Raw genomic sequence first — 23,080 nt, forward strand, 5'->3', positions numbered from 1 at the left:
ATGGATGAAGGGGAGCCAGTGGATGTAGTGTACCTAGACTTTCAGAAAGCATTTGATAAGGTCCCGCACAGGTGACTGGTGACTAAAATTAGAGCACATGGTATTGGTGGTAGGGTGTTGACATGCATAGAAAATTGGTCGGCAGACAGGAAACAAAGAGTAGGAGTGAACGGGTCCTTTTCAGAATGGCAGGCAGTGGCGAGTAGAGTGCCGCAAGGCTCGGTGTTGGGGCCGCAACTGTTTACCAAATATATGAATGATTTGGAAGAAGGAATTAGGAGCAACACGAGCAAGTTTGCGGATGACACAAAGCTGGGAGTGTGAACTGTGAAGAGGATGTTAGGAAGTGGCAGGGTGACCTGACCTGGACAGGTTGAATGAGTGGGCAGATGTGTGGCAGTTGCAGTATAATATAGTTAAATGTGAGGTTACCCATTTTGGCGGCAAAAACAAGGGGGCAGATTATTATCTCAATGGGGTTAGGTTAGGTAACGGGGAGGTGCAGCGAGACCTGGGTGTCCTTGTACACCAGTCACTGAAAGTTGGTGTGCCGGTACAGCAGGCAGTGAAGAAAGCTAATGGAATGTCGGCCTTCATAACAAGAGTATTTCAGTATAGGAGTAGAGAGGTTCTTCTGTAGTTGTATAGGGCTCTAGTAAGACCACACCTGGAGTATTGTGTACAGTTTTGGTCTCCTAATTTGCAGAAGGACATCCTTATGATCGAGGCAGTGCAGCATAGGTTCACGAGGTTGATCCCTGGGATGGCGGGACTGTCATATGAGGAAAGATTGAAAAGACTAGACTTGTATCCACTGGAGTTTAGAAGGATGAGGGGGATCTTATAGAAACATAAAAAAATTATAAAAGGACTGGACAAGCTAGATGCAGGAAAATTGTTCCCAATGTTGGGCGAGTCCAGAACTAGGGGCCACAGTCTTAGAATAAAGGGGAGGTCATTTAAGACTGAGGTGAGAAAAAACTTTTTCATCCAGAGAGTTGTGAATTTGTGGAATTCCCTGCCACAGAGGGTAGTGGAGGCCAAATCACTGGATGGATTTAAGAGAGAGTTAGATAGAGCTCTAGGGGCTAGTGGAATCAAGGGATATGGGGAGAAGGCAGGCATGGGTTATTGATTGGGGACGATCAGCCATGATCACAATAAATGGCGGTGCTGGCTCGAAGGGCCAATGGCCTCCTTCTGCACCTATTTTCTATGTTTCTATTGTGTTGCCTTCCTACGTACAGATGATCAATAAATAGCGCAGAGTTTACCAAGCGTTCACCTAGATTCACAAAAGATCAAGTAACAGTGTACATGGCAAACTATTGGGAAATCATAGGAGGATGTCCAACTAGATTGAGTATAGAAGCTGGGATGTAATGTTAAAATTGTACAAGGCATTGGTGAGACCAAATCTGGAGTATGGTGTACAATTTTGGTCGCCGAATTATAGGAAGGATGTCAACAAAATAGAGAGAGTACAGAGGAGATTTACTAGAATGTTGCCTGGGTTTCAACAACAAAGTTACAGAGAATGGTTGAATAAGTTAGGTCTTTATTCTCTGGAGTGCAGAAGGTTAAGGGGGGACTTGATAGAGGTCTTTATAATGATGAGAGGGATAGACAGAGTTGATGTGGACAAGCTTTTCCCTTTGAGAATAGGGAAGATTCAAACAAGAGGACATGACTTCAGAATTAAGGGACAGATGTTTAGGCGTAACATGAGGGGGAACTTCTTTACTCAGAGAGTGGTAACGGTGTGGAATGAGCTTCCAGTGGAAGTGGTGGAGGCAGGTTCGTTGGTATCATTTAAAAATAAATTGGATAGGCATATGGATGAGAAGGGAATGGAGGGTTATGGTATGTGCAGGTAGGTGGGACTAAGGGAAAATAATTGTTCGCACTTGTAGGGCCGAGATGGCCTGTTTCCGTGCTGTAATTGTTATATGGTTATATGGTTAGAAGACTGGGCCCAGGAATGTAATATAATTAATAAGTAGCAGCATTAACCTAAAACCACAATAATCCATTAAGATTTTTTAATTTTAATTGGATACCTCATCACCAGTAGATGAAACGATTTTGTCTGACTAATTCATCAGTTAATTCTACAGAGTTCCATAAATAATTTTATAACATTATGCAGAAGAGAGCAAAATGAGAACTAGGAAAGGCAGATCAAGTGTAAGAGCATTAATGACAAGATAGTAGGGCTGTCTCGAATGGATTTACGTCCAGATACATAAAACACTCAATCCTAGTCAATTGCTGGTAAGGATTGGAATACAGGGGAAGAAGTTTGCATGCCATTATATAGAAATTTGTCCAAACCCCATCTAAAGTATTGAACTGAACTCAGGGGATAATGCCTCAGGAAAAAAGGTGTAGAAGGTTTACCTGAATTAAATCAAAACAGTAGTTAAATTCAGCATTTCAAGATAAGCTTTTACTGAGATAATTTCAGAAACATAGATATGCATCTAAAGTAGGTAAATGGAAGTGTAATACGGTGCTAATTAGTCAAGATCTAACTGACCCATTTTGAAAAGTTAAATTAAAACCAAAACATCTTAAGTGATTATTATTGTCTTAGGGTAACACTATTCCTCGTATTGCTGTTGTATGATATACATATTGTTTCCACCACTGCTGAAAAAGTTCCAAAGCAAAATAAAACACATTTGCTTCATAATTAAAGCCAAAAAGAGTTTGTGATTCTGATAATTGTAAAGGTGGCCATAAGCTATTAAAATTATATTTTTTAATTGTTATCACCCAATGTTGTCAATTTTTTTAACATAGGGTGTATTCACCTTAAGATTTTACTTATTAAAACATTTTGGGTTATCATTAACACATAGCAATGGTTTCTAAATCTAATTGTAAAAGCTGTCATTTGTAATTTCTAAACTAAATTATACTCTTTAACTTAACAGTTCCTCCAGGTATTGATCTAAAAGACATCCCTGATCTAACATACATTGCCAAGGAGGGAAGTAATATCCGTATAAAGATTCCAATCAGTGGGAAACCTGCACCAAAAGTAACGTGGAAGAGAGGTGAAGACCAGCTGCAGGAAAGTGGAAGAGTATCTGTGGAATCTTCAGCAGTTTATACAACCCTTACAGTCCGGGAATGTCAAAAGAATGATGCTGGAAAATACACAATTAACTTGAAGAATTCTGCTGGCAGTAAAGAAGCAACAATCTTCATGAAAGTAGTTGGAAAACCTGGAATACCGACTGCACCAATACGTTTCAACGAAGTAACAGCAGAGGCAATGACTTTAAGCTGGGCCGCTCCTAAGGATGACGGTGGTGCAGAAATAACAAATTATATTTTGGAAAAGCGGGATAATGTCACCAATAAATGGGTGACATGTGCCTCTGCTGTACAAAAAACAACATTCAGAATTACAAGGCTTCATGAAGGAACTGAGTATACGTTTAGAGTCAGTGCTGAAAATAAATATGGAGTGGGCGAAGGGCTAAAATCAGACTCTATCATAGCCAGGCATCCATTTGGTAAGTATCAATCAAGTTTGCAACAAAATTTTGATTGCAGTGTGATATTTGTTTTAAAACTGACTGGTATTTCTCATTCCCCTTCCCCAAGATGTGCCCGATGCTCCTTTGCCACCCGAAATAGTTGCAGTCAGACATGACTCTGTCTCCCTGACATGGTTGGATCCGAAGAGGAATGGTGGATCCCCTATTACAGGTACAAGGAATAAATATCTCCTTTTAAACCAATAATTAAACATGAACATTTTATAACATTTATTCTCATTTTGAAACAGGCTATCACGTGGAGTATAAGGAAAGAAACAGTCTCCTTTGGAAGCGAGCAAGTAAGACACCACTAAGAATGAGGGATCTCAGAGTACCAGGTCTGACTGAAGGTCTTGAATATGAATTTAGAGTTATGGCAATTAACTTAGCTGGTATTGGCAAACCAAGTGCTCCATCACATCCTGTAACTGCTCTTGATCCAATTGGTAGGTGAAAGCCATTGCACAATTGCTCATATAACATTCCATAATATACATGACAACATCATCAATTGACATATAAAATGCTTATTTTCAGATCCTCCTGGAAAACCTGAGGTAATTAATGTAACCCGCAACTCTGTGACCTTAATGTGGACTGAGCCAGCGTACGATGGTGGTCACAAACTAATTGGCTACATGGTTGAGAAACGTGTCCTGCCTTCGAAGGCTTGGTTGAAAGCAAATCATGTTAACGTTCAACAGTGTGCTTTTACTGTTAATGACCTTACTGAGGGATGCAAGTACGAATTCCGTATCAAGGCAAAGAACGCAGCAGGTGCAATAAGTCTGCCATCTGAAACAACAGGAACTATTATCTGCCAGGATGAATATGGTATGTAATTTTCCCTCATCACCCCCACATGAATACATAATTAAAAGTGGAAAAAAGCTGTATTATTAATTAATATTCTTTACTCCACAGTGTCACCAACTATTGTGATTGATCCAACGGTTAAAGAAGGCTTAACAGTTAAAGCTGGTGATACTATTATAATCACTGCCACAAGTATTCTTGGCAAACCTCCACCAACGTCAGTGTGGTCTAAGGGAGGAAAATATTTCAAGGTTTCTGACATTGTCCACATTGAAGAAATGCCAACAAGCTCAACACTATCCATTAAATATGCCACTAGAAAAGATTCTGGTGAATATACTATTACTGCAAGCAATCCATTCGGGACCAAAGAAGAAAGTGTACGTGTGAAAGTGTTAGATGTTCCAGGTCCTCCTGGACCTATTGAAATAAGCAACGTTTCATCTGAGAAAGTTACGCTAAATTGGTTACCACCAGCTGAAGATGGCGGTTCTCCAATCAAATCTTACACAATTGAAAAGAGAGAAACCAGTCGTCTACTCTGGACTTTGGTTGCTGAAGATATTCCAAGTTGTAGATATGTAGCAAGCAAACTCATAAAAGGAAATGAATATATCTTCCGCATCTCTGCTGTAAATCAGTTTGGAGTTGGCGAGCCAGCACAGGCAGAACCTGTTAAGATAGTGGATGGTTTTGGTAATAATTCTTTTTTAAATCTGAAGCTTTGCACTAGTTTTATGTATTTAGCTTGACAAAAATGTAAACTGCTGTTGTGATATTCCTCTTTCAGGTCCTCCTGGTCCGCCTGCCAAGCCTGAGGTGACTAATGTTACTAAGAATACAGTTACTATTGGCTGGAAGAGACCAATTAATGACGGTGGTAGTGAAATCACAGGGTACATTGTGGAACGTAAAGAGAGGAAAGGTCTCAGGTGGATTAGAGTAACAAAGAAACCAATCTCGGATCTACGACATAAAGCAACTGGACTCACTGAAGAAACTGAGTATGAATTCCGTGTCACTGCAGAGAATAAGGCAGGCTTGGGTCCACCAAGTGATCCATCACAACCAGTATTAACAAAAGATGTTGCATGTAAGGATTACATTTACATTATTTTAAAATGTATTTTCTAAAAAATTTCTGTGCATCAAGGCATTGTTAAATCTAAATAAATCATTTATTCTTACAGATGTGCCCGGACCTCCTTCTAACCCAAGAGTGCTTGACACAACAAAGACTACTGCTAGTTTAACTTGGGGAAGACCTCATTATGATGGTGGCCTTGACATTATTGGCTATATAGTTGAACACAAGAAAGAGGGAGATGAAAACTGGATAAAAGACACAACAGGAACTGCACTCCGAATAACAGAATTTGTTGTTGCTAATCTTCAGTCAGGAGAAAAATATCACTTTAGAGTTAGTGCACTCAATGCAGTGGGTGTGGGCGAGCCTGCACAAGTTGAAGATGTCACTGAAATTAAGGAACGTGAAGCAGGACCTGATTTTGAGTTAGATGCTGAGTTAAGAAGAACTCTTGTTCTCAGAGCTGGAACAACCATTCGCATTTTCGTTCCAATCAAGGGGCGACCAACTCCTGAGGTCACATGGTTTAAAGGAGACGTCCCTGTTAAAGGCCGTGCCACTGTAGAAAATACAGATTCATACACATTCCTACTTATTCCAGAATGCACCAGATATGATGCTGGAAAGTATACAATGTGTCTTGAAAATGTTGCTGGTAAAAAGAGTGGTTTTGTAAATGTAAAAGTCCTAGATTCACCAGGACCACCTTTAAACCTCAAAGCCAGAGAAATAACAAAAGACAGCATTACAATGCAGTGGGATATGCCAATGATTGATGGTGGTTCAAAAATAATCAACTACATTGTAGAAAAACGCGAATCAACTCGTAAGGCATACACTACCTTTGCAACTAATTGTCAGAAATGTTCACTCAAAATCATCAATTTGTCAGAAGGGTGTCAATACTATTTCAGAGTAATGGCTGAGAATGAATACGGCATAGGTGAGCCAGCTGAGACTGTTGATCCTTTAAAAGCATCTGAAGCCCCATTACCTCCAGAGCGTTTGCATATCATGGATATAACAAAGCATACTGTTAGCCTAGCTTGGCCAAAACCAGAACATGATGGTGGTAGCAAAATTACAGGATATGTACTTGAGGCACAGAAAAAAGATTCTGAAAAATGGTTGGCTCTAGCAAAAGTGAAGACTTTAGATTATGTTGCAAAGAATCTTAATGAAAATGAAGAGTATACGTTCCGTGTCATGGCAGTTAATGCAGCTGGAACGAGTGAGCCACGAGAAAGCAGACCGGTTCTTGTTAAAGAGCAAACAATGCTTCCAGTATTGGACTTGCGTGGCATTTATCAGAAGTCAGTGATTGCAAGAGCTGGGGATAATATCAAAGTTGACGTTCCAGTCCTTGGTCGACCACATCCAACAGTCACATGGAAAAAGGATGGCCAGGCTATGAAGCAAACACAGAGAGTGAATGTTGAAAGTACAGCAAATTCAACCATTCTGAACATTAATGAATGCGTGAGAAGTGACAGTGGCAAATTTACATTGACAGCTGTGAATGTACTAGGTGAAGTGAGTGATATCATCACTGTTCAAGTTCATGACATACCTGGCCCACCCAAAGGTCCAATTAAATTTGACGAAATTTCATCTGATTATATTTTGATGTCCTGGGAGCCTCCTGAAAGTGATGGTGGTGTGCCTATCAACAATTACATTGTTGAAATGCGTGAAACCAACAGCACAACTTGGATAGAGAAAGCGGCTACCGTGATACGTACAACATTTAAAGCTGCTCACCTTACTACTGGAACTGAGTATCAGTTCCGAATTAAGGCTCAAAATAGATATGGTACTGGTCCTGCAATTGCCTCAGAGGCAGTTGTTGCAACATATCCATTTAAAGTGCCAGGACCTCCTGGAACTCCACAAGTTATTGCTGTTAATAAGGACTCAATGACAATCACCTGGAATGATCCAGTTTCTGATGGAGGAAGTCGCATTTTAGGATATCACATTGAAAGAAAGGAAAGAAACAGTATTCTTTGGCAAACTATAAGCAAGGCTTTGGTGTTAGTTACCACATTTAAATCATCTGGGCTGACTGATGGCATTGCATATGAATTCCGTGTTGTAGCAGAAAACATGGCTGGCAAAGGTAAACCAAGTAAAGCATCAGAACCAGTTTATGCATTAGACCCTATTGATCCTCCTGGTAAGCCAGTTCCAATCAATATTACAAGGCATTCAATTACACTCGTATGGACAAAACCAGAATTTGATGGAGGCTTCAAGATAACTGGTTACACAGTGGAAAAAAGGGATTTACCGAAAGGTCGCTGGCTTAAGGCAAACTTCAGCAATGTATTAGAGACTATGTTTACCATCAGTGGTCTCAATGAAGGTGATACATATGAATTCCGCATAGTAGCTCGAAATGCTGCTGGTGCAGTAAGCAAACCATCTGAGCCTACAGATGCAATAATATGCAGAGATGACATTGAAGAACCCAAAATACTGGTCGATGCCAAATTCAAGAGTGTTTTACTGTTGAAAGCTGGTGAAATATTTAAACTTGAGGCTGATGTTAGAGGACAACCTCCACCAACCATGGTTTGGACAAAAGGTGGAAATGATCTTGAAGAAACAGGAAAAGTGGAAGTAAGGATGACCGATTTCTCTACTGCACTGATCCATAAAGATAGTGTGAGAAGAGATGGTGGTGCTTATACACTCACTGCATCCAATCCAGGAGGATCAGCACAACATGTGTTTAATGTCAAAATTTTGGACAGACCAGGACCACCTGAAGGGCCTATTGCAATTTCAGATGTTACAGTTGAAAAATGTGTGATATCATGGTTACCACCACCAGATGATGGGGGAGCAAAGATTGAATATTACATCGTTGAAAAACGTGAAACCAGTAGACTTGCTTGGACAAATGTGGCTACAGATGTTCAAGTAAATAAGTTAAAAATAACCAAACTTCTGCAAGGAAACGAATACATTTTCCGTGTAATGGCCGTTAATAAATATGGAATTGGTGAACCATTAGAATCGGATCCTGTTCTTGCTGTTAATCCATTTGTACCACCTAGCCCACCAAAGAACCCTGAAGTTACAGCAATTACAAAGGATTCAATGGTGGTTTGCTGGGGACATCCTGATTCTAATGGTGGAAGTGAAATCACAAACTATATTATTGAAAGACGTGACAAGGCAGGAATGCGATGGGTTAAATGCACCAAAAGGATAGTTACTGATTTCCGATACAAAGTTGGTAAACTCACAGAAGGGCACGAATATGAATACAGGATCCAGGCTGAAAATGCTGCTGGTTTAAGTCAACCTAGTTCAACAAGCCCATTCTACAAAGCATGTGACACCGTATTCAAACCTGGGCCCCCAGGTAACCCCAGAGTGCTAGACACCACCAGATCTTCAATCACTATTGCATGGAATAAACCTATTTACGATGGTGGCTCGGAAATCACAGGTTACATGGTAGAAACATGTCTGCCTGAAGAAGATGAATGGACAGTTGTAACCCCACAAAGTGGACTGAAGGCCACGTCATTTACAATCATAGGTTTAAAAGAAAACCAAGAGTACAAAATTCGAATCTATGCTATCAACTCTGAAGGCATTGGAGAACCTGCACATATACCTGGAACAGCTAAAGCTGAAGATAGATTATTGCCTCCTGAGATTGAGCTTGATGCAGATTTGCGCAAGGTGGTGTCTATAAGAGCTTGCTGCACGTTGAGATTATTTGTTACAATTAAAGGAAGACCAGCTCCTGAGATTAAATGGGCAAGAGAAAATGGGGAACCCCTAGACAGGGCTTCAATTGAGAATACAAGCTCTTACTCACTCCTTGTCATTCCCAATGTTAATAGATTTGATAGTGGCAAATATATCCTGACAGTGGAGAACAGTGGTGGCAGCAAGAAGGCTTTTGTCAATGTTAGAGTTTTGGATACCCCAGGGCCAGCACAAAATCTCAAAATTAAGGAAATTTCCAAAGACTCTGTTACAATTACATGGGAACCTCCTCTTATTGATGGCGGCTCCAAGATTAAAAACTACATAGTGGAGAAAAGAGAGTCAACAAGAAAAGCATATTCTACAGTGAATGCCAACTGCCATAAGACAAGTTGGAAGGTGGATCACTTACATGAAGGATGTAACTACTACTTCCGTATTCTTGCTGAAAATGAATATGGCATAGGTCTGCCTGTTGAGACAACTGAATCAGTTAAAGTATCCGAGCGACCACTTCCACCAGGCAAAGTAACACTTGTGGATGTAACAAGAAACAGTGCAGTTTTGACATGGGAGAAACCAGAACATGATGGAGGCAGCAGAATTTTAGGATACATTGTGGAAATGCAAAGCAAGGGAAGTGAAAAATGGACAATATGCACTACTGTGAAAGTAACTGAAGCCACAATAACAGGGCTGACGCAGGGTGAAGAGTATATGTTACGAGTATCGGCACAAAATGAGAAAGGTATCAGTGATCCCCGACAACTGGGAGTTCCAGTAATTGCAAAGGATCTTCTGATTGCCCCTGCTTTTAAGCTTTTGTTCACCACCTTCAGTGTCCTAGCAGGAGAAGACTTGAAAGTCGATGTACCATTTATCGGACGACCTAAGCCAACAGTCTCTTGGCTGAAAGATAATCAAACATTAAAACAGACAACACGAATTAATGCTGAAAGCAAAGATAATAAAACAGTTCTTTGCATTAAGGAAGCCTGTCGTGAAGATGTTGGGCGGTATAATGTGAAACTTATAAATTGTGCTGGTGAAGTATCTGAAGATCTTAGCATTATTGTTTTAGACAAGCCTGGACCTCCAGCTGGACCAGTTGTCATTGACGATGTTACTGCAGATCATATCTCAATATCGTGGAAACCACCAGAATATGATGGTGGCTGTCAGATCAGTAATTACATTGTTGAGAAAAGAGACACTTCAACCACTACCTGGCAGATGGTTTCTGCCACTGTTGCCCGTACAACAATCAAAGCTGCACGTTTAAAGACCGGTACCGAATATCAGTTTAGAATTGCAGCTGAAAATAGATATGGAAAGAGCAGTTATCTTATTTCTGAATCTGTCGTTGCGCAATATCCTTACAAGGCTCCAGGCCCACCTGGTACTCCATTCTTAACAAATGTCACGAAGGACAGTATGGTAGTACAATGGAATGAACCTGTCAATGATGGTGGCAGTAAGATTTTAGGTTACCATCTTGAACGCAAAGAAAGAAACAGCATTTTATGGATGAAGCTGAATAAAACAATTATTTCCGATACTAAATTCAAAACCACGAATCTCGAAGAAGGCATTGAATATGAATATAGAGTATCTGCTGAGAACATTGTTGGCATTGGAAAACCAAGTAAAGTATCTGAATGTGTTGCAGCTAGAGACCCTTGCGATCCGCCAGGTCGTCCTGAAGCTATAATTGTGACTAGAAATTCAGTGACACTGCAGTGGACGAAGCCAGAATATGATGGTGGCAGTAAAATCACTGGCTACATCGTTGAAAAGAAAGAACTTCCTGATGGTCGCTGGATGAAGGCAAGCTTCACTAATGTCATTGATACACAGTTTGCAGTAACTGGCTTAACAGAGGACCAAAGGTATGAGTTCAGAGTAATAGCAAGAAATGCAGCGAGTGTTTTCAGTGAACCTTCTGAATCCACTGGTCCAATCACTGTTCGAGATGAAGTAGACCCACCACGAATTAGCATGGATCCACAATATAAGGATGTTATTGTAGTGCATGCAGATCAATCATTCAAAATTGAAGCTGATGTATATGGTAAACCAATACCTACAATTCAATGGATGAAAGGAGACCACGAACTTGCAAATACAGCTAGGCTTGAAATCAGAAGTACTGACTTTAATACACACCTGTCTGTGAAGGAAGCCATCCGTGTAGACAGTGGCCCCTACACCCTTTTGGTAAAGAATGTAGCTGGTCAGAAGTCTGTAACTGTTAATGTGAAGGTGCTTGACAAACCAGGACCACCAGAAGGGCCAATTATTGTCAGTGGAGTCACTGCCGAGAAGTGCACATTAAGCTGGAAGCCACCATTACAGGATGGTGGTAGTGACGTTTCACATTATGTTGTTGAGAAAAGAGAAACAAGTCGTTTAGTCTGGACAGTTGTTGATGCTAATGTACAAACTTTAAGTTGCAAAGTTACCAAACTTCTGGAAGGAAATGAATATATCTTCCGTATTATGGGTGTAAACAAGTATGGTGTAGGTGAATCACTTGAATCTAGCCCTGTAATAGCAAAGAATCCATTTGTTTGCCCTGATGCACCAATGGCACCAGAGGTTACTGCTATCACAAAGGATTCAATGGTAGTTGCATGGGGCAGACCAGCATCTGATGGCGGTAGTGAAATTCAAGGTTATATTTTGGAAAAACGTGACAAGGAAGGCATACGATGGACAAGGTGTAACAAACGGCTGATTAGTGAACTACGTTTCAGGGCTACTGGACTTATTGAAAACCATAATTATGAGTTTAGAGTATCTGCTGAGAATGCTGCTGGTGTCAGTGAACTAAGTCCATGCTCTATCTTCTATAAGGCATCTGACCCCATCTACAAACCTGGACCACCTAACAATCCTAAAGTAATTGACTTTACAAAATCTTCTGTCTTCCTTTCATGGGGAAAACCTATTTATGATGGCGGCTGTGAAATCCAAGGATACATTGTAGAGATGTGTGATGTAAGTGTTGATGAATGGACAATGTGCACAGCAGCAAGTGGGATTATGCAGACCAGATTTGAAGTGGATAAATTGCAGGAAAAACATGAATACAAGTTCCGTGTCTGTGCTATCAATAAGGCTGGAGTTGGTGAACACTCTGACTTTCCTGGCACTGTTCTTTTGGAAGATAAGTTAGAAGTCCCAGATCTTGACCTTGATGCAGATCTAAGGAAGATTATTAATGTCAGAGCCAGTTGTTCTTTGAGATTATTTGTTCCCATTCGAGGCCGGCCTACTCCAGAAGTAAAATGGTCCAAAGCTGATGGTGAAATAAGAGACACTGCACAGATTGAAGTTTCTGATAGTTATACATTACTTGTCATTGATAATGTTAACAGATATGACTCGGGCAAATACATATTAAATTTGGAAAATAGTAGCGGAACAAAATCTGCCTTTGTTAATGTGAGAGTCCTTGATACACCAAGCCCACCAATAAATCTTAAAATCAAAGAAATAACAAAAGATAGTGTCACTTTATCCTGGGAACATCCTCTGTTGGATGGAGGTGCCAAAGTTAAAAATTTTATTGTTGAAAAGCGAGAATCTACAAGGAAGGCATACTCGGCTGTTACCACGAATTGCCACAAGACGTCTTTTAAGATAGAACAACTTCAAGAAGGTTGCAATTATTACTTTAGAGTAACAGCTGAAAATGAACATGGAATTGGATTGCCTGCAGAAACGATTGACCCAGTTAAAGTATCTGAAGTGCCACAGCCTCCGGGAAAAATAACAGTGATTGATGTAACAAGGAACTGTGTGTCCCTTGCGTGGGAAAAGCCAGAACATGATGGCGGTAGCAGAATTATCCAGTACATTGTGGAAATGCAAACGAAAGGTAGCGAAAAGTGGTCAGCTTGTGCTCATGTAAAGGCACTTGAGGCGACAATTAGTAACTTGGCCCAAGGGGAGGAATATGTGTTCCGAGTCGTAGCAGTGAATGAAAAGGGGAAGAGTGACCCAAGAACTCTTGCAGTGCCAGTGGTTGCGAAAGATCTTGTGATTGAACCAGATGTCAGACCAACATTTAGTAGTTACAGTGTTCTGGTAGGGCAAGACCTAAAAATTGAAATTCCTATATCTGGACGTCCTAAACCGAACATTACTTGGATAAAGGATGGTCAGCCACTCAGGCAGACGACCAGAGTCAATGTTGTTGACTCTGACAATAGTACGGTACTCAGCATTAAGGAATCAATTCGAGATGATCATGGATTATATACCATCACTGTGGCTAATGTTGTTGGCCAAAAAGCAGCATCCATTGAAATAATAGCACTTGATAAACCTGGCCCACCAAGTGGCCCTGTAAGACTTGATGCAGTTAGTGCTGAAAGCATCACAATTTCATGGGATCCTCCAAGCTTTACTGGTGGCTGCCAGATAACTAACTACGCCGTTGAGAAGAGAGATACGACTACCACAAACTGGGACATTGTTTCAGCTACAGTTGCTAGAACAAGTCTGAAGATAAACAAACTTAAAACTGGAGCCGAATATCAGTTTAGAATATTTGCTGAAAATAGGTACGGTAGAAGTTTTGCTTTGGATTCTGGGACAATTTTAGCACAGTATCCCTTTAAAGAGCCTGGTCCACCAGGTACACCATTTGTAGCAACTGCTAGTAAAGATAGCATGGCTGTCCAGTGGCATGAACCAATTAATGATGGAGGTAGTAAAGTCCTTGGTTATCACCTCGAACGTAAAGAAAGAAACAGTATTCTCTGGACAAAAGTCAATAGGACTATAATACAGGATACAAGACTTAAAACTACAGGACTTGAAGAAGGCATTGAATACGAATTTAAAGTATATGCTGAAAATATTGTTGGTATTGGAAAACCCAGCAAAGTTTCAGAATGCTATGTTGCTCGTGATCCATGCGATCCTCCAGGTTGCCCGGAAGCAATTATTGTAACAAGAAATTCAATAACTCTTCAGTGGACAAAACCAGAATATGATGGAGGCAGCGTCATTACTGGATATATTGTAGAGAAACGTGACTTACCCGAGGGTCGCTGGATGAAGGCAAGCTTTACAAACATAATTGAAACCCAATACACTGTAACTGGTCTCACTGAAGATGACAGGTATGACTTCAGGGTAATTGCCAAGAATGCTGCTGGTACATTTAGTAAACCATCTGACAACACTGGGCCAATTACTGCAAAGGATGAAGTTGAGCTACCTAGAATATCCATGGATCCAAAATACAAAGATACAATAGTGGTTCATGCAGGTGAAACATTTAAGTTAGATGCTGATGTTCATGGCAAACCATTGCCCATTTTACAGTGGATCAAAGGTGAAAAAGAAGTTGAAGAGTCAGCAAGACTTGAGGTCAAAAATACTGATTTTAAAGCTTTACTTCTAGTTAAAGATGCGATCAGAGTAGATGGTGGACAGTATATACTTCAAGCCTCAAATGTGGCTGGTACAAAATCTGTTTCAATCAATGTAAAAGTTTTGGACAGACCAGGACCTCCAACAGGTCCAATCCGAGTAACTGGCGTCACCATTGAAAAGTGTTCATTATCCTGGGGCCCACCAGAACATGATGGTGGAAGTGATATTGCACATTATATTATTGAGAAAAGGGAAACTAGTCACCTGGCTTGGACTGTTGTGACATCAGATGTCAAAGCTACAATGCATAAAGTTACCAAGCTCCTGGAAGGTAATGAATATATCTTCCGAATAATGGCTGTGAACAAGTTTGGTGTTGGTGAGCCCTTGGAGTCTGAACCCATTGTGATGAAGAATCCATTTGTACCTCCTGGTCCACCAAAATCTTTGGAAGTAACTAATATTGCAAGAGACTCGATGACTATCTGCTGGAATAGACCAGATGACAATGGTGGCAGTGAAATTATTGGTTATGTCCTGGAGAAGAGGGATAAGGCTGGAATCAGGTGGACAAAGTGCAACAAACATAACATAACAGATTTGCGTTTCAGAGTCACAGGTCTCGCAGAGGACCATGATTATGAATTTAGGGTAACTGCTGAAAATGCCGCTGCATTTGGTGAACCAAGCCATCCAACAAATTTCTATAAAGCGTGTGATCCAATTTACAAGCCTGGGCCACCATCAAATCCTCGCGTTGCAGATACAACAAAAGATTCTATTATGCTTATATGGGGCAAGCCAATTTATGATGGTGGCAGTGACATTCAAGGATACATAGTGGAAATCCGTAAAGCAGACGAGGAAGACTGGACAATGTGCACACCACAGACTGGACTCCAAGTGACTCGCCTTGAAATTGGAAAACTTATTGAACATCAGGAATACAATATTCAAGTATGTGCCATCAATAAGATTGGAGTTGGAGAGCCAGCACAAGTTCCTGGTATGGTTAAAACTGAAGATAAACTTGAACCACCAGAAATTGAACTCACAGCAGAGTTAAGAAAAGGAATCACAATAAGAGCTGGCAATACTATCAGAATCTTCGTACCATTTAAAGGGAGACCAACACCTGAGATCACTTGGTCTAAGGAAGAGGGTGAGCTATCTGAAAAGTCTCAAATAGAAAAGAGCCTGAGTTATACTCAATTAACAATAGATAACTGTGATAGAAGTGATGCTGGCAAATATATCCTGACTTTGATAAACAGCAGTCTTACTAAATCTGCATTTGTTATCGTAAAAGTCCTTGACACACCTGGAGCTCCACAACATTTAACTGTAAAGGAGATAAGGAAAGAATCAGTTACACTAGTATGGGAACCACCCATTATTGATGGAGGTGCAAAGGTTAAGAATTACATTATTGATAAGCGAGAAGCAACAAGAAAAGCCTATGCTAATGTAACCACTAAATGTAGTAAATGCAATCTCAAAATTGAGAATCTAGCTGAAGGAGCTATTTATTATTTCCGAGTAATGGCAGAAAATGAGTTTGGTGTTGGTGTACCTGTTGAAACTGTGGATGCTGTAAAGGCTTCTGAACCACCTTTACCACCAGGAAAGATCACCCTTGTCGATGTCACTCAAAAGACTGTGTCACTTATTTGGGAGAAACCTGACCATGATGGAGGTAGCAGAATCATGGGATACTTGGTTGAAATGCAACCTAAAGGATCGGAGAAGTGGGGTGTTGCTACCCAATCCAAAACTTGCGATGCAGTTGTTTCTGGTCTCAGTTCAGGGCAAGAATATCTGTTCCGTGTGATTGCTTTCAACGAGAAAGGAAAAAGTGACCCTAGACTGTTGGCTGTGCCAGTGATAGCCAAAGATCAAAGTATAGCACCAGAATTTAAGCTCTTATTCAACACGTATAGTGTTCAAGCCGGGGAAACTCTGAAGATTGAAGTTCCATTTATTGGCCGTCCAAAACCCAAGATTGTATGGATGAAAGATGGGCAGACACTAAAACAAACAACAAGAGTTAATGTTGAAGATGGAGAAACAGCTACAACCCTTCTTATAAAAGAAAGTCACAGAGATGACTATGGGAAGTATTCAGTAAGTGCTACAAATGCTGGCGGAACAGTAACAGAAGAAATTGGCATTATCGTGCTTGATAAACCAGGTCCACCAATTGGACCTGTAAGATTTGATGAAGTTAGTGCGAATTTCATTGTAATATCATGGAATCCACCTGAATATACTGGAGGATGTCAAATTAACAATTACATAGTTGAGAAACGGGACACAACTACAGTTACATGGAACCTGGTGTCTGCAACTGTGGCACGGACAACGATTAAAATCACTAAACTTACCACAGGATCTGAATATCAATTCAGAATCTTTGCTGAAAATAGATATGGAAATAGTTCATCTTTGGATTCTACAGCAGTAATAGCACAGTACCCGTACAAATTACCCGGACCACCAGGAACTCCATTTGTGTCATCTGCCACAAAAGACAATATGCACGTGCAATGGAATGAACCAGTGATTGATGGTGGAAGTAAAATATTAGGTTACCACCTTGAACGCAAAGAAAGAAACAGTATTCTCTGGACAAAATTAAACAAGACCATTCTTCAGGATACACAATACAAGTGTAATAACCTGGAAGAAGGTATTGAATATGAATTCAGAGTGTCTGCAGAGAATATTGTTGGCATTGGTAAACTTAGCAAGGTGTCCGAATGTTATGTAGCACGTGATCCTTGTGATCCACCTGGCTGTCCTGAGGGAGTTGTCATCACAAGAAATTATGTTACTCTACAATGGAAAAAGCCTCAATATGATGGTGGAAGCAAAATTACTGGGTATGTTGTTGAAAAGAAAGATCTTCCTGATGGTCGCTGGATAAAAGCTAGTTTTACAAACATTATTGAAACTGAATTCACAGTTTCTGGATTAACTGAAGATGCAAGATATGAATTTAGAGTACTTGCGAGAAATGCAGCTGGTATTTTCAGTGAACCATCTGAAAGCTCTGGACCAATTACAGCGAGAGATGAAATTGAAGCTCCAAGGGTTTCCATGGACCCCAAGTACAAAGATATAATTATTGTTAATGCAGGAGACACCTTTGTATTGGATGCTGACATCCATGGTAAACCTATCCCTGATGTAGCATGGATCAAAGATGGCAAAGATATTGATATAAATGTTGCAAGAATGGAGATTAAATCCAGCATTCAAAGAACTAGTCTTACTGTCAAGGATTGTATACGAACTGATGGAGGACATTACATACTTAAGCTCAGTAACGTAGGTGGAGAGAAATCTATTCCTATAACTGTTAAGGTTCTTGATAGGCCCGGCCCACCTGAAGGTGTTTTGAAGGTTTCCGGTGTTACTGCAGAAAAGTGCTACCTGGCTTGGAATCCACCTTCTCAGGATGGTGGTGCCAATATTTCTCACTACATAATTGAGAAGAGAGAAACTTCCAGACTTTCATGGACACAAGTAGCATCTGATGTGCAAGCTATTAGTCACAAAGTAACCAAACTTCTTCCAGGTAATGAGTACATTTTCCGTGTAATGGCAGTAAACAAATATGGAATTGGTGAGTCGCTGGAATCTGAACCAGTTGTGGCTAAAAATCCGTACCATACCCCAAGTGCACCAACAACGCCTGAGGTTACAGCTATTGCGAAAGATTCTATGGTTGTGACGTGGGGACATCCTGTGGACGATGGTGGAGCTGAAATTGAAGGTTACATACTGGAGAAGCGAGACAAAGATGGAATCAGATGGGTCAAATGCAATAAGAAGAGGTTGACCGATTTACGATTTAGAGCTACTGGCTTAACAGAAGGTCATTTCTATGAATTCCGTGTGTCTGCTGAAAATGCTGCTGGCGTAGGTGACACAAGTGAACCATCCATTTTCTACAGAGCCTGTGATGTAATTTATGTTCCTGGCCCACCAAACAATCCAAAGGTGATCGACACAACAAAATCCACAGTATCCCTTGCATGGAGCAAGCCAATTTATGACGGTGGAGCTAACATTAAGGGTTATACTGTGGAGATTAAAGAAATCAATGCTGATGACTGGATCACATGCACGCCTTCAACAGGTGTACAATCAAGACATTTCACAGTAACAAACATGAAGGAGAATACTGAGTATAATATCCGCATCTGCGCCATTAATTCAGAAGGAGTAGGCGAACCTGCTAATATATCTGGTACAGTAGTTGCAGCTGATAAGCTTGAAGCACCAGAAATTGAGCTGGATGCTAATCTCAGAAAGGTGGTGTCTGTACGAGCTGGTGGTACTTTGAGGTTATTTGTTCCCATTAAAGGAAGACCAGAGCCTGAAGTAAAATGGGAAAAAGTTGAAGGTGCTTTAAGTGAGAGAGCCCAGATTGAAGTTACAGGCTCCTACACCATGTTAGTGGTGGATAACGTTAACAGATTTCACAGTGGCAAGTATAATTTGACTTTGGAAAATAACAGTGGTAGCAAATCTGCTTTCGTTAATGTCAGAATACTTGATTCACCTAGCAGTCCTGTGAATCTGCACATAAAAGAAGTGAGAAAAGATTCAGTAACTATATCATGGGAACCACCTCTTATTGATGGTGGAGCTAAAATAACAAATTACATTGTTGAAAAGCGTGAATCTACTAGGAAAGCTTATGCTGCTGTTACCAACAATTGTATGAAAAACACATTCAAAATTGATTCATTACAAGAAGGGGGGATTTATTTATTCCGTGTAATGGCAGTCAATGAGTATGGAATTGGCTTACCAGCAGAGACTGCTGAGCCTGTTAAAGCATCTGAGGTGCCCTTGCCCCCAAGCAAAGTGATATTGGTAGATGTAACAAGAAATAGTGCAACACTTACCTGGGAGAAACCGGAACATGATGGAGGTAGCAAAATAACTTCCTACATTGTTGAAATGCAGACAAAAGGAAGTGAAAAATGGATTTCATGTGCCCAAGTGAAGGCACTAGAGACAACAGTGAAAGGATTAACCTCAGGTGAAGAATACACCTTTACTGTGCGAGCTGTTAATGAGAAGGGAAAGAGTGATCCAAGGCAGTTAGGAGTACCAGTAATTGCAAAAGATATTGAAATTGAACCCTCTGTTGAGCTTCCTTTCAATAGTTTCAGTGTTAAGGCTGGTGATGACCTCAAGATTGATATACCATTTAGAGGAAGACCTTTGCCAACTGTGACATGGAAGAAAGATGGCCAGCCTTTGAGACAAACAACACGATTAAATTTTCAGACAACAAAAACATCAACTCTTTTGACCATCAAAGAAGCCTTAAAGGAAGATGTTGGAAAATATGAACTAACTGTTGCCAATAGTATAGGATCAAAATCTTTCTTAATTAATGTAATTGTTCTTGACAAACCGGGACCACCAAATTGTATTCGTCTTGATGAAATTAGTTCTGATTATGTGGTTATATCTTGGACAGCACCAGAATATGACGGTGGTTGCCAAATTACCAATTACATTGTTGAAAAGAGAGACACCACAACAACAACCTGGCAAATAGTTTCTGCCACTGTAGCAAGAACATCAATTAAAATCATAGGACTTACAACAAGAAGCGAATACCAGTTCCGTGTTTATGCAGAAAACAGATATGGTAAAAGCCACTCTTGTGAATCTCCTGCTGTTGTCGCAGAATATCCATTTAAACTGCCTGGTCCTCCATCAACTCCTATCGTTGCACATGCCACCAAAGGTTATATGATTGTAAAATGGAATGAACCCGTTTTCGATGGAGGTTCTAAAATTATTGGATATCACCTTGAATGCAAAGAAAGAAGCAGTATCCTGTGGAAGAAGATGAATAGAGGTCCAATTAATGACACAAAAATGAAAGTAACTGGCCTTGAAGAAGGTCTGTCATATGAGTTCCGTGTTTATGCAGAAAATATTGCAGGCATTGGCAGAGCCAGTAAAGCTTCTGAAACTGTTGCAGCAAGAGATCCATGTGACTCTCCAGGTCAACCCGCCGTAACAAATATTACCAGAACCTCTGTTTCACTTTCTTGGACTAAGCCAGAATATGATGGTGGTGCTAAAGTTACTGGTTATATTATTGAATCCAAGCAGCTACCTGATGGACGCTGGCTTAAATGTAATTTTACCAACATCCAAGAAACATATTTTGATGTTACTGGTCTTACTGAAGATCAACGCTATGAGTTCCATATTATCGCAAAGAATGCTGCAGGACTATTCAGTGAACCATCTGAATCAACAGGGCCCATTACTGTAAAGGATGATATGGAAGCCCCAAGAATTATGATGGATGCCAAATTTAGAGAGATTATTGTGAAGGCAGGTGACACTGTTAAGTTTAATGCAGATATAGCTGGCCGTCCTCTTCCGGTGATATCATGGACAAAGGATGGTAAAGAACTTGAAGGACATGCTAGAGTTGAAATCCAGTCAACGGACAACAGCACTGCAGTTGTCATTAAGGACTGCATTAGAAGAGACTCAGGACAATATGTCATAACATTGCAGAATGTAGCAGGAACAAGATCCCTAGCTGTTAACTGTAAGGTACTGGACAGACCAGGCCCACCCGCTGGTCCTTTGGAAATAACTGGCTGCACATCTGAAAAGTGTTCATTGTCATGGGCACCACCTCAAGAGAATGGAGGAGCAGAAATTGATCACTATATTGTAGAAAAACGAGAAACAAGTCGTCTTGCTTGGACATGCATAACGGATAACTCACCTACAACATCTTGTAAGGTAACTAAACTGCTTCCAGGCAATGAGTATGTTTTCAGAGTAATGGGAGTCAACAAGTTTGGAGTCGGTGAAGTCTTGGAGAGTGAACCTGTAAAAGCTGTAGATCCATTCACAGTTCCCAGTGCACCAAAATCAATTGAAATTAGCAATGTCACAAAGAATTCTATGACTATCTGCTGGGGAAGACCTGAGAGTGATGGTGGAAATTCAATTGCTGGATATGTTATTGAGAAGCGTGAAAAGACAGGTTTACGCTGGACTCGAGTCACTAAGAAACCTGTGTATGATCTAAGAGTAAAAGCAGCAGGACTTCGTGAAGGTGCTGAATATGAATATCGTGTTTATGCAGAAAATGCTGCAGGACTCAGTCTTCCAAGTGAACCATCAACGTTGGTCTGTGCAAAAGATCCAGTTTTCTTACCTTCTCCACCATCCAGACCAAAAATTATTGATTCAACAAAGGCAAGCATTACTGTTAGCTGGAAAAAGCCATTGTTTGACGGTGGATCACCAGTGACGGGATACAATGTAGAGTATAAAATGTCTGATGACACTGAATGGACTACCGCAGTTCAGAATTTGAAGGGCACTGAGTATACGGTGCATGGACTTACATCTGGAGCAGAGTATCTTTTCTGTATAAGATCCATTAACAAAGTTGGTGCCAGTGATCCAAGTGAAATATCAGAGCCACAAATTGCTAAAGAAAGAGAAGAGGAACCTGCATTTGATGTTGATAATGAAATGCGTAAAACGTTGATTGTCAAGGCTGGAAGTTCCTTTACATTAACTGTACCTTTTAGCGGAAAGCCAGTACCTAATGTTATGTGGAGCAAAACTGATGTAGATCTCCGGGTAAGAGGAAATATAGAGACTAGTGATACAAAAACATCGCTGACAATCGAAAAAGCAACAAGGAATGACTGTGGTAAATACACAGTAACATTGCAGAACGTCTTAGCCACTGCCACACTGACAATGGTTGTCAAAGTTCTGGATTCACCTGGACCTCCTGGTGCTATTACTGTCAAAGAAGTTACCAAAGAATCTGTAACACTGGCCTGGGATGTTCCAGAAAATGAAGGAGGTGCTCGTGTGAAGACATATCATATTGAAAAGCATGAAGCTAGTAAGAAGGCATGGGTCACTGTGACAAACAACTGTCAGAGACTTACTTACAAAGTCAGTGACTTGCAAGAAGGAGGCATTTACTATTTCCGTGTCCGGGGAGAAAATGAGTTTGGCATTGGCGTACCTGTTGAGGCCAAGGAAGGAGTTAAAATAACAGGTAATTTATCCATTTATTATTGCCACTTTAATATTTTAATTACGTTATTGAACAATGTATTGTGGCATAATCGCATAACGTTCTTTAGAATTAGCAATGGAATTTTTGTGTAATTTTGCACATTTTAACTTAGCTTTTTCCATGAAGTCATTGCAAGATTACAATGAATGATCTGATAAATGAAAAAAATAGCAACTTCCTTAAATATAAATATGACATAGAACAATTATTGTAGTGATCAATAGGGGTTAAAAAAATAATCAGCCCATACTGAGTTTCAGCTGTGAATGTGCTAATGTGGCCTCAATATTTGTAGGACTAAGTGGCAAAAGCAATCAAAAACTATGCATTGGATCTCATTAATTGTAATTGGTGATCTGTCAGTATTTGGTGAGCCTCCACAAACAGCCTGCC

General features: G+C 40.4%; 1 protein-coding gene across 1 annotated transcript in view; it reads left to right on the forward strand.

The window, feature by feature from the left end:
- Positions 1-23,080, forward strand: part of ttn.1 (titin, tandem duplicate 1) — a 323,332-nt gene that overhangs the window by 269,809 nt on the left and 30,443 nt on the right. The window contains 7 exon segments of the mRNA XM_055637723.1: positions 2,940-3,527; positions 3,619-3,723; positions 3,803-4,000; positions 4,092-4,388; positions 4,479-5,066; positions 5,161-5,463; positions 5,561-22,666. Coding sequence (XP_055493698.1) covers positions 2,940-3,527; positions 3,619-3,723; positions 3,803-4,000; positions 4,092-4,388; positions 4,479-5,066; positions 5,161-5,463; positions 5,561-22,666 — 19,185 coding nt within the window.

The sequence above is a fragment of the Leucoraja erinacea genome, chromosome 7 (genome assembly GCF_028641065.1).
Source record: "Leucoraja erinacea ecotype New England chromosome 7, Leri_hhj_1, whole genome shotgun sequence".
Lineage (NCBI taxonomy): Eukaryota > Metazoa > Chordata > Chondrichthyes > Rajiformes > Rajidae > Leucoraja > Leucoraja erinaceus.